General features: G+C 41.4%; 3 protein-coding genes across 5 annotated transcripts in view; 1 reads left to right on the forward strand and 2 right to left on the reverse strand.

Moving 5' to 3' along the window:
* Nucleotides 1-180: 180 nt before the first annotated feature.
* lrrc8da (leucine rich repeat containing 8 VRAC subunit Da) lies at nucleotides 181-8,574 on the reverse strand. 2 transcript variants are annotated; one of them, XM_031855196.1, is made up of 2 exons: nucleotides 8,226-8,574; nucleotides 181-3,756 (listed from the first exon to the last, which is right to left on the reverse strand). In XM_031855196.1, coding segments are annotated over exons 1-2 (2,556 nt in total). In that variant the 5' UTR covers nucleotides 8,227-8,574; the 3' UTR covers nucleotides 181-1,201. The 2 variants fall into 2 exon arrangements, with proteins under 2 accessions (XP_031711056.1, XP_031711057.1); XM_031855197.1 differs by having other exon boundaries at nucleotides 7,553-8,574.
* A 3,655-nt stretch (nucleotides 8,575-12,229) lies between these two features.
* On the forward strand, nucleotides 12,230-18,888 carry gtf2b (general transcription factor IIB). Its single transcript, XM_031855209.1, has 7 exons — nucleotides 12,230-12,319; nucleotides 13,942-14,054; nucleotides 15,653-15,786; nucleotides 16,167-16,313; nucleotides 16,956-17,085; nucleotides 17,593-17,874; nucleotides 18,013-18,888. Exons 1-7 carry the CDS (start codon nucleotides 12,303-12,305, stop codon nucleotides 18,144-18,146), a joined length of 957 nt encoding a protein of 318 aa, XP_031711069.1. The 5' UTR covers nucleotides 12,230-12,302; the 3' UTR covers nucleotides 18,147-18,888.
* pkn2a (protein kinase N2a) overlaps nucleotides 18,392-20,693 on the reverse strand; it is a 34,711-nt gene continuing 32,409 nt past the window's right edge. For both annotated transcript variants that reach the window (XM_031855195.1, XM_031855194.1), the window contains exon 23: nucleotides 18,392-20,656. In XM_031855195.1, coding sequence (XP_031711055.1) covers nucleotides 20,453-20,656 — 204 coding nt within the window. In that variant the 3' untranslated portion in view covers nucleotides 18,392-20,452. The remainder of the gene's footprint in view (nucleotides 20,657-20,693) is intronic.

Raw genomic sequence — 20,693 nt, forward strand, 5'->3', positions numbered from 1 at the left:
GAGGGTGAAAAGGTGCCATGTTATAACGAAGTAGAATGTCCCAATTGAATGCATACTGCATGCAACCGTACGTACTGTCTAAGGGCATCTGCAGCATGTACTGAAGTAAAGTATGCGATCCTTAACGCAGCTCAAGTGTTTTGTGGAGTGCGTCTGAAGTACACGAATAATGATTAGACATTCATCTAAAATCGTGTTTTATTGTGCCATAAAGCTGTGACCTTTGAGCATAGGATCACAAAGGTGGTACAGCAGCTCTGAAGAACACAAACTGTATATATAGGCCTACATAGAAATACATTGAGAAGAATGAAGGCAGATGTGTCGTCATTGTTCAGTTCTGACATGTTAAGTAATCAGTCCTACCGGTTTTATTACACATTTCAAACTTCAAAGCATGATTAAAAAGAGTTCCCTTTTATCAGCTCACGTTGGTCTGGGGACATGTTATCACAAAGGACATTCACCGTTCTTTAAATCAATATGTTTTCAATGTGCAAATGAATTACTAAAGGCCTTAGTATACAATCTCTACAACAGGAAGGTAAAGGTTAATTTCTGGTGCTTCGTCTCCACCTGAGTTTTCAACTCTAAACTCATTCCTTTGGCTACAAGACATTGAGAAAAATAAAGGTTACACGATTGAAATAAAAGTTAAAGCTACTGAGAAAGAAGTGTTGCATTGTGTCCTCTTCTATAACATGTAGAAATTGCTCTGTGGATAGTGTATGTATGAAAAACTGACAAGAAAACATTAACAATTCATTTTTGGCCTTGTGTTTGTGAAAGCCCTCACTGTAAAAAAAAAAAAAAAAAAAAAAAGCAGCAGTTAAGGCAAAAAAGATTGTTCCCCATGGTTACAATTATACCTGAGTACAAACAATAATGGAAAATCTACATACTGTGTCATTGGAGCAAACAGTTTTGGTCTATAGAGTATTACATAGAGAAGCTAGATTTCTAATGTTTTATTACTCAAAGCTATGAAAAGCCTAAATGCCAAAGAGTTGCTGAATTACATACTCAGCAACAAGTAAAACTATCTGTACCATTTTTAATACACAAGCAACTTAGACAACTCATTAAAATAATCAAGAAAATGCATTCATTTTTATGGATATTATAATAATAAAGAGTCTCCTCTTACATCCGTTATGCAGGCTTGTCATGACCTCGTGAACCACGAGTCGTGCTTTTTGTGCTATAAGCCGCTCGTAAAGGACGCGTTGGTCTCTCGGCTGAAGTTCTCCTTCACTTCCACAGGCAGTGCGTCAAAGAGATGGTCCTCCACAACCAGGCCGCTTTTGCGCAGCAGGCGACAGTTTCCCAGCTGGACGGGCAGTCTGTCCAGACAGTTTCCTCTCAGCTCCAGCTGAGTGAGCTGGACCAGTTGACCCACAGTCTCCGGCAGAACGGTGAGGGCATTGTTCCCCAGACACAGCGCCTTGAGCTTGGTGCATCTGAACAGAGGCTTGGGCAGCGCCTCCAGCTTGTTGGAGTTGATGGCAAAGTGCTGCAGATTGTAGAGGAGACCCACATCTGGAGGGAGCACTGAGATGGAGTTGTGGCCCACGTCCAAGTACCGCAGTTTAGGGAGAGTGAACAGGGCCGGAGGCAGGGTCTCCAGTTTATTGTGAGAGAGGTGGAGAGACTCCAGAGACTTGACCTGGCCAATGGAGGATGGGATGGTGATAACTTTGTTGTGCCACAGTTTAAGACACGTCAGCCTCTTGAGATGCTGGAAGCTGATGATCTCCTCGATAGTTCGGATGTTGTTCGATTTCAGGTCGAGTTCCTGCAAGTTGGTCAAGCTGAAAATAGCGTGGGGAATCCTCTCCAGTTCGCAGGTGTGCAGCTCCAGTTCAATTAGATTTGTCATTTTTTTCAGACTATTTAGTACCACCAGCTTTGTACCATCATTGTGCACTACGAGCTTAATCAGATGTGGCGACAGCTCTGTGATGTTTGTAGGCATTTTTGTGAGGTTGCTCTTCAAGCACAATGTCTTTAAATGCCTCAAATCTCGCATGGACTCTAGACCAATCATTTTGTTATTTTCTGAGCTCAAGTTGCCGATTAGGTTAAGTTCCCTTAAACTCCTCAGCAAGTACACCCATCCCGGGATCTCAGCAACGTCAGTGAACTTGACATGAAGGCAGCGAAGATGGTCACGGAGGAAAGCAAACCCTGTTTGCTCTACTTTGGCTGGACAGTGGCAGAGATGCAGCTCCAGCAGGCTGGTCATTTGGGAGACCTTTGCCGAAAACCTCACCTCAGGAATCAGCTCCAGTTTCAGCACTTCCAAGTCCGTGAGGTCAAACACTGCATTCGGAAGTCCAGAGAGCATGAAGAGGTGCAGCTCCTGCTGGTCCAGTGCGTTACGGGTCACAAGCTGCCTGAGTTTTTCAAAGGTCCACTCGTGATTGAGGCTGATCTCCCTAAGCTTGTTTTCACTGACCTCAGACAAGAAGACACCAAAGCGTTTGGAGTAGAGTTGGTCATACTGGTCAACCATGTGTAAGAGGAATGCAAAGTCATTTTTGACATCAGGAATGTCACTAAAGCTGCTCTCCTCCCGGACTTTCTCGAATGAGTACTCTTTCAGAGGCCGTCGAAACACCCAAAAGAGAGAGTACAAGCAAGCCATCCCGTAGATCAAAATCAAAGCCATGTAGCTAATAAGCAGCTTGTTCAGCATGAAAGCCATGTTGTGCGTACAGAAGAACTTTGAGTACCCCGTTAGCTGTTTGATATCGGGTTCACAATCGTGCTTGAAATTTATTTTAGCCAAAAAGGTTGAAGTGTAGGATAATATCAAAATAAACTTGACGGTTTTGACAACGGTCTGTGCTACATAAAGCTTGTAGATGAAATCACTGTCCTCCACATGAGCTCGGAATTTTCTTACTTTCTCAAACAAGGCTTTGGCCTGCTCCCCGTCTTTCTTGTCCAGGATTGTCATACTACTTGGTACCTCTGCGATGGGCTTATCTGCAGAGAACTTCACCCCGAGCATGGGTGTGGACGAGTTGACATTTGTGCCGTCGTCCTTCCCCTCTAAAGATACCTGCTTAGGTGCACTGGAGGTGCCGGTCAACCGTTGTTTGTTCTCCTCAGAGTCCTCACAAGCCGTTTCAGACAAAGCCTTCGTGGTCCAGGGAGACTCAAAGCATCTACCTAGAATCGAAACAAAATGCTCAATCTTTGAGCTTGTTTTGGGGTATTTGAACCAGAAATTGCTACTGACCATGAGAACAATGGTGTGGATGAGTGTGAGGTAAGGAAAGTACTTGGAATACCAGGGCAAGGCAACATGGTAACATATTTGGTTGATGAAGATATATTGTTGATAGTCCAGGTTGGTCCTGACCCCTGTCGGTTGAGGTTGATTGGCATATCTATCTGCGAACACAGCAGTGTGTTGGTGTGTGACGTGGATTTCATGGGCAATTTCGTCTGGTAAGTCCTTAGTGACGAGGGGGAGGGGGGTTGCCACGGTGGTTGCTGTTGAGGCTGCTTTCTGTGCGCTCTGCTGCGTGAAGGAGTTAGGCTTAGCTCCCGAGGGGTCCTCCGGGTCCTCCAGACACGGAAGGCAGGCCACCTGGTCCTTGGTGATCTGCATGGTCATGGCGAATATGGCCAGCATGAGCATGACCAGCCCCAGGTAGTCCATGAAGACGTCCCACCATGGCTTCAGGATGCGGTACGTCGGCTGGATGTCATTCAAGGATGCAACCTCAGTGAGTGTGAACATCACTGCAACGAATAGAAGAGTCTGTTAATATACTCTGCTTGTTTAAATGTTAGCATGTAAGAAAACGTCCACCAAATTAGAGATGAAACCAATATTTGATTAATCAATAAGTTGATCAACAGAAAATGAAGTGGCGACTATTTTGAAATTCCAAACATGCTCTTGTCATAGTTTCTGCAATGTGAGGTGAAATTGCGGCTTTTCTATCATTGTAAACCGAAATTGCAGCCCTACACCCTCTGATTACAAAGTCTGAACATAAACATTCCCTTAAACACTGAGACCCTTTACTTACAGTCATCTACTCGGAAACAAAACCGAAAAATTTAGAAATAACACGAGTTTCTAGAGCCCAAACCTACACAGGAAGTTGAAGCTTTCTGGGTCAAATCCACAGCATGTTGTCAAAAGTGGAAAGCTAGAAACACATTTAACCCCCCAGCTGTACAAGGTGTGAATGTGTAACTGTGACTGCACCGCTGAGTGCGCGTGTTCTCCATCATTTCATCTTGGTGTGCTACATTCAGCTCTCACGTGGCAGGGAAGTTTCATTCAGTAATGTTTTCATGATGTTTAAGCATGGAGTCCAGATTGTGCTCAATTCAGACTTATTTTAACATGCTGTTACTGGAACAGTGCAGAGCCCTTTGATGTGGGAAGAGGTCTACCAACTGTTTTGACTCACGAATACATTGAGCACTTATGGGTCACTGTGTTTTCCAATTTAGTGGACGTGGCGTTTGCTTGTATCATCTTTCATCCATTTACTGCTTCTAATCCACACAAACACAATCAAAATGATTCATGTGATTCTAGGAATAAGTACATTATCTGTCCATCATGATAATTTGCTGTTTCTTTAAACCCCGGGACCTGCACTGAAGAGCAATAGTTCTGCAACACATGTTCAATATTTCATACTGCACTATGCGCTGAGGCAGATGACCCATTGAACTGCACTCCAAAAAGGAGGTAGTTCTGAACGTTGCTTGCAAGAAAATCTACATTTAACTTTATATAAATGTTTAGTTTTTTCAAATAATATAATACTTCAAACTCCATCTTTCTTTTAATAGAATCTTTTTGAGGCTTCAACTGTAGTGTAAACATAGTGTGTTTTGATAAAACAAAAATACACAAAGTCACAATATACAATGCAGAAATGAGTTTCTACTTTGAGGGTGACACCCTTACATGTTATGTGACGGGCTAACAGTTGTTGACTCCCAGTGGCATTATCTTTAAAAGCCAGCAGTAAGAGATTAAAAAAGTATGGCTGATACGTTTCCTGTGTATTAATCATAATATGTTAATATCCTGAAATTCTTTCTCACAGCTAAAAAATAATTTTATTTCAGATCAGTTAAGTTTCAGTTGATCACTGAGATCCATCAGCCTCCAAACAAGCATTTAATATGCAGCATATGGCTCCTGCATATTAATCATGGATGTCTCAAGCATGAACGAAAGGTCACAAAGGTCTTGCAATGCAATTTTTATTCTGCAAATGAAGAATTTAAGAATATTTTTTTTCTACTTTGTTCACAAAGTCAAAGCAGCTTTGCTATTGGTTGACAGACTAATGTCGTGTTGCGTGTGAAGTAGTGGTGTGGTGCAATGTGTTACAGTGGGTCTTCACTACAGCCTGACTGATAAATCAGCGGGCTGATATTAACAGCTGATATAAGTTCATTATATATATTTTGTATCAGCAGATATGTAAGAAATCGCAGTACCAAAAAAACAAAGATGTCTGATGTCATTTAAAAGCACTGAGAACTAAATTGTTCATTGTTTTTGACCAAATTGACCAGATCCTGATAAAAAAAAAAGTATATATTTAAAAAAAAATATATATATGATTTATTAATTCTCAAATATCAGCATAAGCCTAAAAAAATAAAGTGTCTGTCAGGGTATAGTCTTCACATTTATTGTCCTATCTTATTACTGCTGGGCTACACCCAGTTAGTTAACTTCTTGTTTTGGGGAACTTAAAAGTCATATCTTCTCTCACTGTGACGTGAAAAGCAATCTGTTATGGTCACACCTATACAGCAGCACACATGGTTGTCACTGTAAAGATGGGGTTATGTTGGTGTTTTCTTTTAGTGCTCTGATATTCAATAATAGGCTTTTTCACGGAAGGCATCTTGACATGTCAGGGGAGTAAATAATTAAATGAATGATGGCTGAATGATATTTTACACGCTTAATGATCTATCTGGAGAATGCAGCAGCACAGGTGATGTTTGTGTATCGCAACAGTGACAAAGTTGATAGAGGCTCCACAGTGGTTTATAATGGTCAACCCTCCCCCAGTCTCTTCTCACTTAGCAGAGGCAACGCATCTAAACATGAAAAAAGCTGGAAAAAAGGGCTTAGTGTGTGGGGGGGGCCCAGGGGCAGAACAGTCCCCCTGCTCTGACAATGCTGCCCTGTACAGACTGCATACAACTGACCTCACCATGTGATAGTAGCCACTGTACTGCCTGTTAAGTGTTATTTCATTACGATAGATTATGGGGAGGGCTGGGCGGTATATCGGTTCAACCGGTATTTTAACACTAATAATTGTACATTTATAAAATTTCCCCGCCGAACTGCATGATGGGTACAGCTTGCTAACAACAGTCTGCTAACAACTGGGAGAGGCTCTGTCACTCCAGTAATGTTACATTAAAGAACAGAAAAGAGCGATGCAGGATGAACAAAGACTGAACAACAAAAGGTATTTTGGTTACACATATGCAGCGCTGATTAGCGTAACATGTGTGGTATTTGTTATAAATGTATGTTGGTACATAGAGGGTGATAAGAAGCTGTACTTGGAAGGGCTTAGGACACAGGGGAATGTAGGTGAAGGAAACAGGAAGTGACGGAACGGAAGACACGCCACACAAACAGCTGTTCACCGCTTGCTGGCCGGCCGGTTCTTTTCGGCGTTAATTAATTAATGCTTTAACGCCGAAAAAGAAATACCGTGAAACCGCCAGAATCTTACAAAATACCGTGATATGCATTTTTGGTCATACCGCCCAGTCCTAATTATGAGTTTAAGGATGGCAACAATTTAGTGTAAACTTAATCAAAGCCAAGTTTGGGCTCCAGACAGCAAGGAAATTGGTCACATGTGGCCATGTGGGAAACAGGCTGTATCGCTTATTTGTTATTCATTCACTGTGGGGTAGACTATTCCCCCACAAGAGGCAGTGCTCGAGGTAGGCCGGCACTTCAACATTTCACTCTTTGGCGCACCATGACTTTTTCTTGTGCACCGCCACTTATTTCAAGCTGCCGGTCCTGTTTTCTGCCCTCTTCATATCATGTTCTCTGGGTAAAACACGTGTGCTGTAATTTATCGATACAATGTTCACCTGATGTTTTCGTCATAACTTTGTTGATAATTTGTGAACAAATATAATTATATTATAAGTTTTCTGGAACTGTTCTTTCGATTTACATAATCTAGTTTTACAGGGCAAATATTTCCAGAAAAATTAAATGTTAAATGTTCAGACAAAGACGGTGATATGTGTCAATAATAACAACACTATTTAACTGTTTGTTTGCTTTTGGATTGTTATATATGGTAATGATACTGGTTCAAAATTATGTACAATTGCATTGTTTTAAGTCAAAAACCTTCAAATCTTCTTGGGGGAGGACCCCGAAAAACAATATCTAGTGTCTTTTATTTACTATAGAAATTCAGAATATATCTCTTTATCCTGCTGCATCATATGTGCGATCATCCTGAATTAAACCTGCTCCTAAAACTCAGCTGTGCATGCATACCTGTCTGTCTGGCAGGCTGAAGTTGATTCCAGGCTGTATACGCATCCTATAATATATCATAGAGCGATACTACAGGATACAAATAACACAGGGAAGCACTTTAAGTATTAACACATTGGGTAAACATACAAATACACCACCATAACCATATAACGTTTCAACTGGATTATTATAAGAGTATTATAGACCGACCATAAAAGATGCAAAGCCCAAATATAATAATAACCATAAAATCGCAACTAATTATGACAGGCACAGTATAACATGCTTAACGAAATAATAAATAGACAGGAATAAGTAGCAAGAGACTGCTGATGCTGACATGTGAATAAGGGAAGTACTGGCCCTTGTGTTTTCCACTTCAAGCACAGACAAGAGGAAATAAGACATGTTTGGGTAATGAAACGCTCACGTGAGGAGTTCTCGGGCAGTAAGTTCGCGGGTGTAGCGGGTCAGGTGACTTGTTGAAACATGTGAAATAGAGAATAATCATGTCTCCGCAGGCGTTAAATATTCACACCAGGTAACCAGTTTCTTATCTGGAAACCATTATCTACTCGGCCACGCGGGGAGAAACAGTATCAGTCAGGTTATTGATTATTAATTCAAAAAAAGAGGAAATGCGTTGGTTTAAAGTAAACATTCACAACATAGTTACGGTAACTATACTTACTGCCTGTGCGGCGTTATCTCAATCCAATTATTTCTTCCTCAGCCTGCATACCACTTTTCGCTCCGGTCGTCAGGTGCGCCTCTAACCTAATTTCTCAGCCCAGTTATAAACTGTGCGAATGACGCCGGTGCGTAAAACAAAGCACTGGAGAACATTTGTCCGTGACAGCTCCTATTGTCGTCAACATCCCTCATACCTGAGCCCCCGGGAAGCAGAGCCGGCTGCCTGGCTTGTATATTTGACAATATGCGCAGAAAGACCTCCAGCGCAATGTATTTCTAAGAAAAGGCAGATCCAATATGGAGCCGCACGGACCGCCGTTGTGGGTGTTATGGGTGCTTCTCATTGGTGGACGACGTTACGGCAACTTCCCGAGAACACGGCCTGCTGGTTTATCTGATGTTGCATTCAAGCCGTATGGGAAAACGTGATAAAGACGGAGCGACACAGCCAACCTGCTGAGCTAAAAAAAGAAAATGAGCTGAAAGTGCGCATTTTACCGACATTATGAGCCCCACTGTGACCCCCAGCACTCCGTGGGAGTACGTCCCATACGCACTTACGCAAACCATAGAGCAAAAATCGATTCGTTGATCTTTTGTTTTCTTCTTGCCAGCAGAAAGTAAACATATACGAGACCACTAAAATGGTCTCGCCGCGTATATGCTCATAATTTCAGTAAATTAAGTATTCAGCAAGAGGAACAAATGAGATGTAATTCAGAACAAAAACCTGAGGGGAATGCTATTAAAAATGAGCTTTGCAGGAATACCAACTGAAAACTGAGCTCTCTTGTCTCAGTTCTTCCCAGCGTTACGTGAACGCAGCACAGGCTTCTTCTTTGTTTCAGAGTAGCAGACACCACATGCATCATGGTGTTGAAATAACTTTACTCACTAATTAAGAATGATCATATTTGCCTTTTGTGCACATGCCACGTATTTAAGACGATGCCTTTTGTTTGTTAGAGTTAAGCTAAACTGTTATTAACATGTGCAACATTGTTAATATTATCTATCTGTCTGTCTATCTATCTATCTATCTATCTATCTATCTATCTATCTATCTATCTATCTATCTATCTATCTATCTATCTATCTATCTATCTATCTGTATTATTGGTATTGAGAAACTCAACAGTCAATAGGACCCTGTGTGCTGAAGCCATGCATCGTTTCCAGCTCTTTCTGGATTTGGTTGATGATGCACTGGGTGGAGGAAGTGTCTCCTCAGTTGCAACCCATACAGGTTTCAACCGGTCCTGGGCTGCTGGCTGCAAGCACTCTGTTCTTACTCGCGCTACCCTTGTACTTTGAGAGAAGGAGGGGGGAAAAAAGAAAGAGAAGCAGGTAGTGAGAGCGTGTAGTGCGTTAGTCTGGCAGGTTACAAGATCAGATGTGGAGGTGGCGTGTGACCATACATAAACACAAGCAGAACTAGGACACAGATGATTTTATCCGTGTTCTTTACAGGCTCTGCAATAGTGTTTTTGCAATAGAGCCAAATATTTGCTTAGAGTTGAGTAGGGCAGTCTTTTGATAGCTGAGTTTATAGTGGCTCCCTTTAAGAATCCCAAACAAAGACAGGGTAGACAAAGTGAAGGAGAAAAGTAGTGGAGTAGTGGATGTGAACCCACTTAACTTCACTGGAGCCTCATGAATTGTTTTCAAGCAGTTCCCAGTAACTCCCTCCACAACTTGTTGCCACAACATTGTATGCAGTAAAGGTTTGTATGACATAAATGCTGATGTGAATTTGGTCAATGACTTTAAAGCATTAGTAATACTGCTAATGACACTGATTCGGATTACGATAACCTACAGATGTTTATCTGACTGCGGCGAGACATATGGTTGGTGTGGTGAGGTTACAGGAAGGAAAAAGCTATAAAGATTTAATGGTTTGGTTTGTTGTCATACTGGGCAGTAAGAACAGTGGTTGGACAGTATGGGGTTTCCTGGGGGTGATGGGGTCAACAGCTGGGGACCATAGACACCCCTGGCAACCAGCTCAGTGCGTTGAGAATTGCCTCAATGAGATATAAATAATTCAGCATGGACCTCCCTCTCTGATTTGTAAAGAATATGCTGGGTAGTATCACGCCAACAAACATTAGCTGGTGGTTTAAATGCACACCAGACAGACACATGTGAGTTCTGTGTGTGGAAGTAGCAAAAAAATGCACCATTATTCAATTTTAGACCAAAGCCACAAACCAACAACAAACGTGTTTCTATGGTAATTCATTTCCTGTAAGCACGATAAGCAGACAATAATTGTCTCACCCACACACCCAGTGGAAATTCAGTATTAGGTCAAGGTAAGTGTTTGGTATGTAGTGGGGAGAATGAGTGTGTGTACCAGTGTGTGTGTGTGTGTGTCAAATAACAGACTACGCCAGACGTTTGCGGCTGTTTGCTTGCATGTGTGAATCCTTTGTTATTACTTGACATACAGCATAGTCATGAAGAATGATGATGTGGTGTAATATGATGTTGCAGTTGGGAAGTTGCTGAGGCATTGAGGTAGTTAGTACTGTGTGAGTTTTTGTATGTGTGTTTGAGACAAAGAGAGAGCGCCGGAGAACACATCTGACTCCAGCATACTGATCTCTGCTTGCCTTCGTTTTGTTTGATGTAACTGTGATATCTCTCGTGCTGTGACTTGTTCATGTTTATGCAAGTTTAGTTTCCACAGTCTTGTTAAGTCCAGCAGCGGTTTTGTATCATGAGTGGTATCCGAAAACATGCATTAAAGATATGTGAATGCTTCTCAGGGACACTTCAGACGAATCAGTTGCAACAGTGTAGTAAAGGAAATAGAATAGCTTGTGATGCATATGTTTTACCCACATTATTTCCAAATCAGAAGCTGTAAACGAATACATTTGGCTGTTGCTTATCATTTGCAGTCGGGATGAGATGGCTAGTTTTCACCAGGCCAGAATCACTTGCACTGGACCCAGACATCAACATCACTTCGAGCTGCCAACACTTGCCAGACGTCGGATAACATTGCCCAGATGCTGAATACTCTGCAAAATCGGACAAAGATCCGTGTTGGTTGAGTCTCATTTTACTATTCAAACACGTATGATCCCATAGTTATACGTTTCAGTATGTTGCACCACTGAGAGAGAGATCAGTGCCAAATGATCTGTCCATGAAATCTTATCACTGTAATGAGTCAGTTATTTAGCTCCACCTGCTGTTGTCTCGATGCACACTGGCATTCTTGACTGGCACTGGTTTAGGTAGTGATAATGCATTACAATCTTCCAGTTAACTTTTTTTTCTAAAATAATTTTCTTAAGAAATACGTTTTTAGAAATAAATGTTAGTTGCTGCACATGCTATAATTAATGTGTTATTCATGTTTATATGATAGTTATTTCAAATGTGCAATTTGCAGACGGATGTAGATTTGTCATTCTGTTCCAAAACCTAACCAAATCAAGTGACTCTTTGTGTCATTGTGTGGTTTCCTTCACAGGCCTGGGAAGTATGATACAGAGGAGCAGTCACAGACTGGTACAGAGTAAGAGACACAGGCTGGCACTCTCAGACATCAATGTCACAGACCCTTTTTTCATAATCGGGCTACTTAGGATAGTACAGTTTAGGTATTCCTTGTGGCAGTACAGAAGTTTTAAATGGTCATTTGTCATGAAAAACACAAGCATTAATCTTGCTGTTGTTAGTTAGTTAGTTAGTCATATATATATAGGCCTGGGAATGTACATATATAGTATAAATTATATAATGCTTTCATATATATATTATATATATATACATATGAAATCATTGATCTTGTTTTGTAGGTTAGTCAATAGGCTACTAAGTGCTTAGTAAGTTCTGTTACTTTATAACTTTCTCTCTTTCTCTCTCTTTCTCTCTCTCTCTCTCTCTCTCTCTCTCTCTCTCTCAACAAAACATGTTATGCAAACGGAAGGATGTTTCGACTAGTTTGAGCCTTATGGCTCGCCATACTTCAACGGGACTCGTGATCAGAAAAAGTTATAAATAGAGGTGGAGCATTCGATTGTTTCTTCGACACACAGGCGGAGAGAGGAGCAACATGGCGTCGACAAGCCGGTGCGTAGCTGCGTTAACCAAATATTCCCCTCTTCCTTCTTCATGTGGGCTCTCAGAATGTACATTTGTAAACGTTATCGAGTCAGACATGACATATGTTACGTCTTTATTCCCACTGTCAGCGGTATGTGTGAGGTGTATTTTGCTCGGTTACTGCCACTTTGCTATCGTTAGCCAAATTAGCTGCCTAGCGGTTAGATGTTGCCAGAAGTCACTCTCTGTATCGCCGTTATATTATCTCACCGCTGTGCTGGTGCTCAATACCGTCAGTTGATTATCACGTTAACGTCGCTTCGCGGCTTGTTTTTCGTCGCTTCGCAGCTTGTTTTTCGCCGCTTTAGCTCTTTTTGCGGCTAACAACAGGTAACGGTAATGCTAACGTCAGAGTAGTTTGAAGAACATATGCCTTCATATTGCGTTGCACTCGCTTTGAAGCTAGCGGTCTATTTAGAGAAATACTAAAACAAGTTCGTCTGGATTTTTTGCAATATGTAAATTCACAGTAGACAGTGGAAAGTTTAGATGCATAATGATGTAATGTTTCTGATATCACGCCCTTTAGGTCATCTGTTGTGCTTTCCACACATCATCGTGACGTGTGGGCTTAGCTAGCTAGTTAGTTCAGGGTTCAACGTAAACATTATTTAAAAATTATGCCTGAAACTATTAGTCGATAAATCAGCTATTTGTATATATAATATATTTTATTTTATTAGTTTGTGCACATCCTTTCTATCTCGAAATACACTTGCCACTTTTATAATAGACTTGTTTTAACGTATTTATTATAAATTTGAATATTCTATTTTTCAATGATTCCTCGATTGTCGCACTGTGTTCATTGTTTGTTGTTATGCACCCTTCACCAAGTCTACTTCCTTGTATGTGTAACGTACTTGGCAATAAGCGGTGCTGATTCTGATTCTAAGATTATTTATTTACAAGTTAAAACCCAAATATTCTGTGACTCCAGCTTTAATGTGAGGGTTTGGTTCTACATAGCTGTAGATTTGATATCGTGGACATTTTAAAGACGACAATTTAATTTCTGAGATTTTTTTTATTGCCTTTTTATACACAAAACAATTGAGAAAACAATTCGCAGATTAATCAATAATGAAAAGAATTGTTAGTTTCAGCCCCAATTAAGACTGTGATGCTTCTTAACTACTGGCTGCTGTTAGGCTTTGCCTTCAGGTTGTTATGCAACTGCTGTTGACTCAGTTCATCATGGATTAATACTAGTATGACCTGTTATAATCTTTGATGATGTTTTACTTCATGTTTGCGTTGCATATTGACATTACTCGGTTCAGGCACTTTTGAGCTTTCAGTCTGCTTTCCCTGGGTATTTCTTCTCAACAACAAAAGGAAGAAAGTAAAGTGCTAAATGTAACATTATGTATTTAGATCTTCTTCCCTGTGGTATTTAAAAGTCCTACTCTGCTGGCAGTTTAAATCTTCATTATTACTTCCAGCTCTTGCAGATGAGACCTCAGCTTGAACTCTCTCGCTCTCTCTTTAGCTCACCCCATGCCGGTCTGCCTTCATTTTCCTCCCTTTTTTCCATCTTTTTCTTTCCATTTGAGCTGTTTGATCACGTAACTGTTCTGCTTTTGTAGCGGAGATGGCCTGACCCTTCCAAGAGTTCAGTGTCCCAACCACCCTGATGCCATACTGGTGGAGGACTACAGAGCAGGAGACATGATCTGCCCTGAATGCGGCCTTGTAGTAGGTCAGTATACACAATGATTATGTGCACTTTTATCGTATTTATTATAGAGTTTTCAGTGTTTGAACTAGTGCTGGGTGGTATACCGATACGATATTAATTTTGCATATAACGCCACATCGGAGAATAGCCTTTAAGAGCACTGGGGTTGGGAAAAGTGGGGAGTACGTTGAGAGGGAACCCCTAATAACTGCATACTCTGTCCAAGAGAAGAGCTGTGTCTGATTTTGGGAAGTTTTTCAGTTTTAAAAAATCCACCGTAACCACTGTTGTAGCAACTTCCGCCACATAAGCACAAAATGTTTTGGAATACAGACATTGTGATAATGGTCATCGGATTTGAGGCCCGTGGGTAGCGCCAGTGAACCAGCAAAGCCAAACATCGTTTAAAGAGTAATTTACTCGAGTTGTTGCAGATGAGAGGAAAAGCAAGTGATGGAGCGACATTATGAACGCAATAAAGATCCACCTTTCCTAGGACAAAGGCTGGTTCAGTGCAAAAAGCACAGATATAAAGCGTATGAAGAAAAAAATCCGTTCAACATGTGATGCAGATTGTGAGACAAAGCTGTAGGGAACAACCAGCTCTCCTCTAACGAGCCCCCCCGAGCAGACACCAGGTCAGGTGGGACACGAGAGACGCCAGCTGAAGGGCCCTCTGTTCCTGCTGCCATAGCTTTGGCTGTCCTCGGAAGGAGATGAACGTCATTTTTCCTCGAGATGTTAGAGAGTTATGTATGGGGAAAAAAAGCCTAACAGGATTAAAATATCCGAAATCTAATCTTCGGCTCGGCTACACTGTTCCAAGAACAGGCATAACGTGGTAACCAGCAATATGTCCGCCTTTGTCACACCCGTCATCCTTTTGAACATCTCCGATTTGATGCAATTGAATGACTGAACATTTGTTTAGATCATATTTTATTATGCATTTCTACCTCACAACAACCACAATGAAGAGAAAATGAGAAAGAAGAGAGGGATGATGTGTGAGATGTTAAGCTAGATTCAGAATACTGTACAGTAGTAAAACTTAGAGGGCTGTGGATGAGCTGATGAAATACAGTACGGAAGGATTCAAACAATATTTACATTATCTGAGTCTCTGAAGATGTCTTCTCATGAGGGACTTTGTGCTGAATATGGCACCATCTTCTGGTTAATTACTCCAGAGGGATTTATTACAGACATACAGAAGAACACAGGAAAAGCATTTTGTTTGTATGTGCAGGTTATTCACATTAATCAAACTACCATGTCTGATTTGTTGTTACGTTTCACCTCTCGTGTGTCATTGACGAATAGAAGGAAACGTGTTTAGAGCAGCAGGTGTAGACATCGGTGCACAATGATGAAAAACAAGACGGATTGAGTCTGTAAAGGTCTTCAAACCAAAACTCTGGGGCCAAATGTATTACAAATATTAAATGTCTGTTTTTAAAGGTCTTGTGGAAAGTGAAGATGTAGTCCCGAGGAGAAAAACTTTGTTTCTTGTGTTGGTGCTTGGGCTAAAAAAAAACATACAATGAACGTTTAAGAAGTTGATCTTGTGCTTTAGGTTTAATCTATTTATTTAAAATTGTCATACCATTTGTCCTCAGGTGACCGTGTTATCGACGTAGGCTCAGAGTGGAGAACGTTCTCCAATGAGAAAGCCCTCAAAGATCCCTCCAGAGTGGGAGACGCCCAGAACCCGCTGCTCAACGGGGGCGACCTCACCACCATGATCAGCAAGGTGAGGAGCCCGTAGTTATCGTTGAGCCATGTTTGTAGTCGGGTTTAAACTACAGCTGTTTCAAGAAGCTGCAGTTCAAATGGTTGTAAGTTCTTCATGAGATATTTAAGCCATTCAGATGTCCAGTGGAGTAAATGTTTTTGGACTACCGTGGTCAGATGTGCATGTACAGCGAACGCTGGCAATGAAAGTTTTGATAATTATATCAGCATTTTCTGCTTTTATATTAATATTGTCTGGGGCAGATTACCAGTAGTGAGTTTGGGTCACACAGTGGTTCAGAGCGCTGCAGTAAACATGTTCCTCAAAGTTATCATGGCGTCTCTTGAAATAAGACGACGGGGAATGTTACTGATAAACATCCACCGTTTCCACCACAGGGAACCGGCGCAGCTAGTTTTGATGAATTCGGTAACTCCAAGTACCAGAACCGGCGGACCATGAGCAGCTCTGACCGGGCCATGCTCAACGCCTTCAAAGAAATCAGCACCATGGCCGATCGCATCAACCTGCCAAGGAACATCATCGTAAGTAAAAAAGATCCTTAAACGAGTGTTGCTAAGCAGTCAAAATACAAAAGCTGTACCACATTAGAGAGAAATGCAAACCACGCAGCTGTGGCCAAAACATGGTGAGGAAGGGAACAAGAGAAGTGAAAGTGAACTTCATGTGCTAGTTATGTAATTCTGTGTAAGTTCTGTGGTTCATCATTGAAGTGGAAACTAAACTGCAGACCAGAGTTTAGATGTTCGTGTGTGTGTCTCCAGGATAAAAGGGTACACGAGGTCTTTAAGCTCCAGACATGGCCTCAATAATGTACATGACGATGACGATGATAGTAAAATTGTATTTCATTAAAGACAAACAGAAATAGAGAGAATATGCGATTAAAGGAGTTACGTATGCAGGCACACACAGGTTAGCCTCACTTACACTCGGTCTTCATGACTTGCCATCTTGTTTTAGTTCAACAACATTAAAAATAGTGTTTAAAAAAGTCTAGCTCAATTTATATAGATGTTTATAATTCACCTTCCAAACACTGTTACAGCAAACACTTTATTTGGGGTTTTGTGTACATGTGATTGTATTAAGGAAGCTTGTCATTAAGACCTTTTTATTATAGAGATGCAAATAATGTTTCTGTAAATGATGTTTTTGCTCTGCAGGACAGAACAAACAACTTATTCAAGCAGGTTTATGAACAGAAGAGCCTGAAGGGCCGAGCCAACGATGCCATCGCCTCGGCCTGTCTCTACATCGCCTGCAGACAAGAAGGTGTACCGAGAACATTCAAAGGTCACAACAAACACTTCTATTTTATTAAGCTCTCTGACATATCATTAGGGTTACGACCGCTCTTGAGGAACGATTGACGGCTCAAAACTAATTGTGGTACCTACTAATATATTGTAACGAGTAACACAAGTCCTTTGTTGACAAAACACCTCTGAGACAAAAATCACTCAGAAATGTAAGAATTGTCCATTAAATTATGTTAGTGCAGTGGTTCTCAAACTGTGGGGTGTGCCCCTCTAGTGGGACGCGGAGGTATTGCAGGTGGGGCGCAGGGGGAAATGCAGAATTTTTTTATTTCAAGAACTTTATTCATACCTGCAAACTTGTCGCTTTTTGGCGAAATTCGCCGTTTTGAATCAAAATATATCATCCACGTGAATCATGTAGATCCGTAGAGGGTTTTTTTGGGGGGGGGGGGGTCAACTGGCCAGCCAGCGTTTCTCAGATTCCACACAGAAAGAAATGTCTGGAAGGATGTTTCTTTGACGGCTCTCCTTCCCGACACAGAGATCTGTGCCGTCTCTCGGATCTCCAAGAAGGAGATCGGAAGGTGCTTCAAGCTGATCCTGAAGGCGCTCGAGACCAGCGTGGACCTCATCACCACCGGAGACTTCATGTCTCGTTTCTGCTCAAACCTGGGTCTGCCCAAGCAGGTGCAGATGGCGGCCACCTACATCGCCAGGAAGGCCGTGGAGCTCGACCTGGTGCCCGGCAGAAGCCCCATCTCAGTGGCTGCAGCCGCCATCTACATGGCCTCCCAGGCCTCCGCAGAGAAGAAGACCCAGAAGGGTGAGTGCTCTAATGATACTATTGATGGACACGTTTTGTGTCGACACCAGAGGTGGAAAAAATGTGTATTTGGAAGTTGTTTTGGCCATATAGGTTTTCAGATTGAAGAGTTGAAGCTGGTCTTCGATGTGTCCACAGAAATCGGGGATATCGCCGGTGTTGCAGACGTTACGATCCGACAGTCATACCGACTCATCTACCCACGCGCTGCAGAACTCTTCCCTCCAGACTTCAAATTCGACACACCTGTCGACAAGCTGCCCCAACTGTGAAGACGTTTTTCTGCTGTACTTACAGGATTGTATTCTCTTTAAAAAATCACGATTGTGTTGGGTTTGGAAGATTTCCCTTGTCCCTCCTCAGACTTCTTGCCTTTTGTCGAGGCGTCCTCACAGGAATAAAACGGACACATTCCAGTGCTTAATTAAACAGCTTGCAGACTGTTCTTACAGTATTTCATTTGAGTGTATATACTGAATCATGTATATATGTCCAAGTTGGAAAATGTAATTGATGCTTGCAATTTTAGGCTGGTTTCATACTGTATACATAATACTTTTGTTTTTGTAGAAAAATGACCTGGTTCGAATTGTTCCAAGTAATTTAAAAGATTTTCATTAAGGCATGGTAATGAGCTCAAGGTTTGAATAACATTAAATATTTGTTTACATTGAACCTGTTTTACTACTCTGGTCTTTCAAAGATTAAAAACTCTTTGTGAGCTCTGAAACACATCGAAACTTCCTCACAATGAGTTTCGAGCGTGAACAAAAGGCAGATTAGTTTCTAAACACCCAGAGTGTATTCATTGACGGGTACAAATAAAAGCAAATCCACTATTACAAATGTTTAATTTGTGCATTTATGATGGGCAACTGCAGAAATGCCTTTTTGTTTTGTTTTTTACACCGGTGATTTGCAACAGTTGTGACTGAGTATTTGTGTACCATCTATAAAGTCTTCTTCTGTTCTGGCAACATGCACAAGCAAAGAATAAAAAACAACTTTGTACAATCTATTTTCATCATTAACAAATGTAGATAATTAAAACTAGATACAATTAGTGCTTTCAGCTTGTGTACATACAGTATGTATATATAATATACCCGGCCCTCCCCTGTAGTGATTCATATCAACAGCGCTCCAACATTTGAGTCACTTTATATTTAACATGCAAATGAACACGTCATCAGCTGGTTCCTCTGTGCCGGATTGAAAAATGTAACTGATCACAGAACAGCGTGGGCAGCATTTAAATGACATGACAGAAACCTGGAATAGCTGAGTTTCATAGGTTCCCAAATAACAGCTCAGCGCTTTATGGATTTCTGCACAACACATCTTTGCTTCTAGTCAGTCCATCCATCAGATATTTTGTTACAAGAGGTTTGTCTGCTGCTTCAAGACGGACAGGAGGAATTTGGTTTCGATAGCTTTTAACTGCAAAACACTTTCACTGAGGCAACAAGAAAAATGCTTTCAGGTTCACCACAACCAGATGTTCACTTAGGAAAACAATTGACATCCAACTGAACTTAGCTCTAAAATAATAACTCACTTGTTTGATTTTATTGCTCCAAAAGATACGGCACTACAAAGTGGCAGAACTGAGGTCAACTGAATATCTACAGAGCCACTAGAGGGCCTCAGACAGCCGAGAATATTAAATATTTAGCATTTCTTCCGGCCAACAGGCCTTTTAAATTATCAAATTTCCAACAACAGTAATGTGTTTCATTTAATTTAACACTAGATGGAATATTGTTTTATAGTCAAAGAATATTATTATTATGTGGGTTATTGTATGCAGACCTGGAAGCAAAGTGAGAAAAAAAAAAAAAGTGTTAAACCAGATTGTGGACAAAGATTGGGCCCCTAGACAAAGAGGAGCTCAGGGTGATAGGGTGATGACCCTTTCTTTGATTTCAAGTCGAGAAGCAGCAGCCGTAGTAGTCAAGATGTCTGTAGTTGACCGCTCAGTGAGAATGCTTTGAGCACTTCAAAATGTACAGTGAGATTAAATGTCCATAAACTGTGGCGAGGGCTTTGCAAATAAAGGAAAACACACAAAAATAAAATATATATACGACTGAATATAATCTGTACAGATCAAAAAAACAACAACTGACGACAGTGACGCTGAATAACATGATTGTGATGTTGCCGTCTTCTCAGAGTTCATATGAAAAACATTCTCAGTGGTCAGACAATGGACACGACGACAAGGTGTGCAGGAGGACAAAGCATTCCTCCTCGTTCACTCTCAAACAACAGAGTTTCTTTTGTTTTCTTTTTCTTAAAAAAAAAAAAAAAAAAAAATGTTCTTCATGTGGATTAAAAAATAAGTGGGAGTCCTCTGGAGGCTTCTGGACTTTTCTTCTCAATGGCACAAAGTTTTGCCCGGAAGGCTTCGGGGAGCCGCCGCGCTCGATGCTCCCTCCTCAACATTTTGGGCAAGGATGAGGAAAGTTTTTAAAAGAAATGACGTGAGCTACAGTCATTGCTGTGTTGGTTGGTTCACAGTGTGTGTGTGTGTGTGTGTGTGTGTGTGTGTGTGTGTGTGTGTGTAGACGGGAAGCTAACACCAGTCAGCGATGTAATCAAAGTCAGAGAACATGTTCTGCTCGTCGGAGTTCAGCGGTCGGGGTTCCCTGGGCGGGGTTAAGATCGGAGCCTCTGAGGTAAATTCATCATCGAAGTTGCTGACGTCGTTGGCATCGTGAATAGTCGGCACGAACGGCGGCTTCACCTTCTTAGCCAATAGTCCGTTCCAATCCATGTTCTGCCAAGAAACACAGAGGCTCACGTTAAAAACATTT

Source organism: Anarrhichthys ocellatus, unplaced genomic scaffold (genome assembly GCF_004355925.1).
Source record: "Anarrhichthys ocellatus isolate YVR2014 unplaced genomic scaffold, GSC_Weel_1.0 scaffold15, whole genome shotgun sequence".
In the NCBI taxonomy this organism is placed as follows: Eukaryota; Metazoa; Chordata; class Actinopteri; order Perciformes; family Anarhichadidae; genus Anarrhichthys; species Anarrhichthys ocellatus.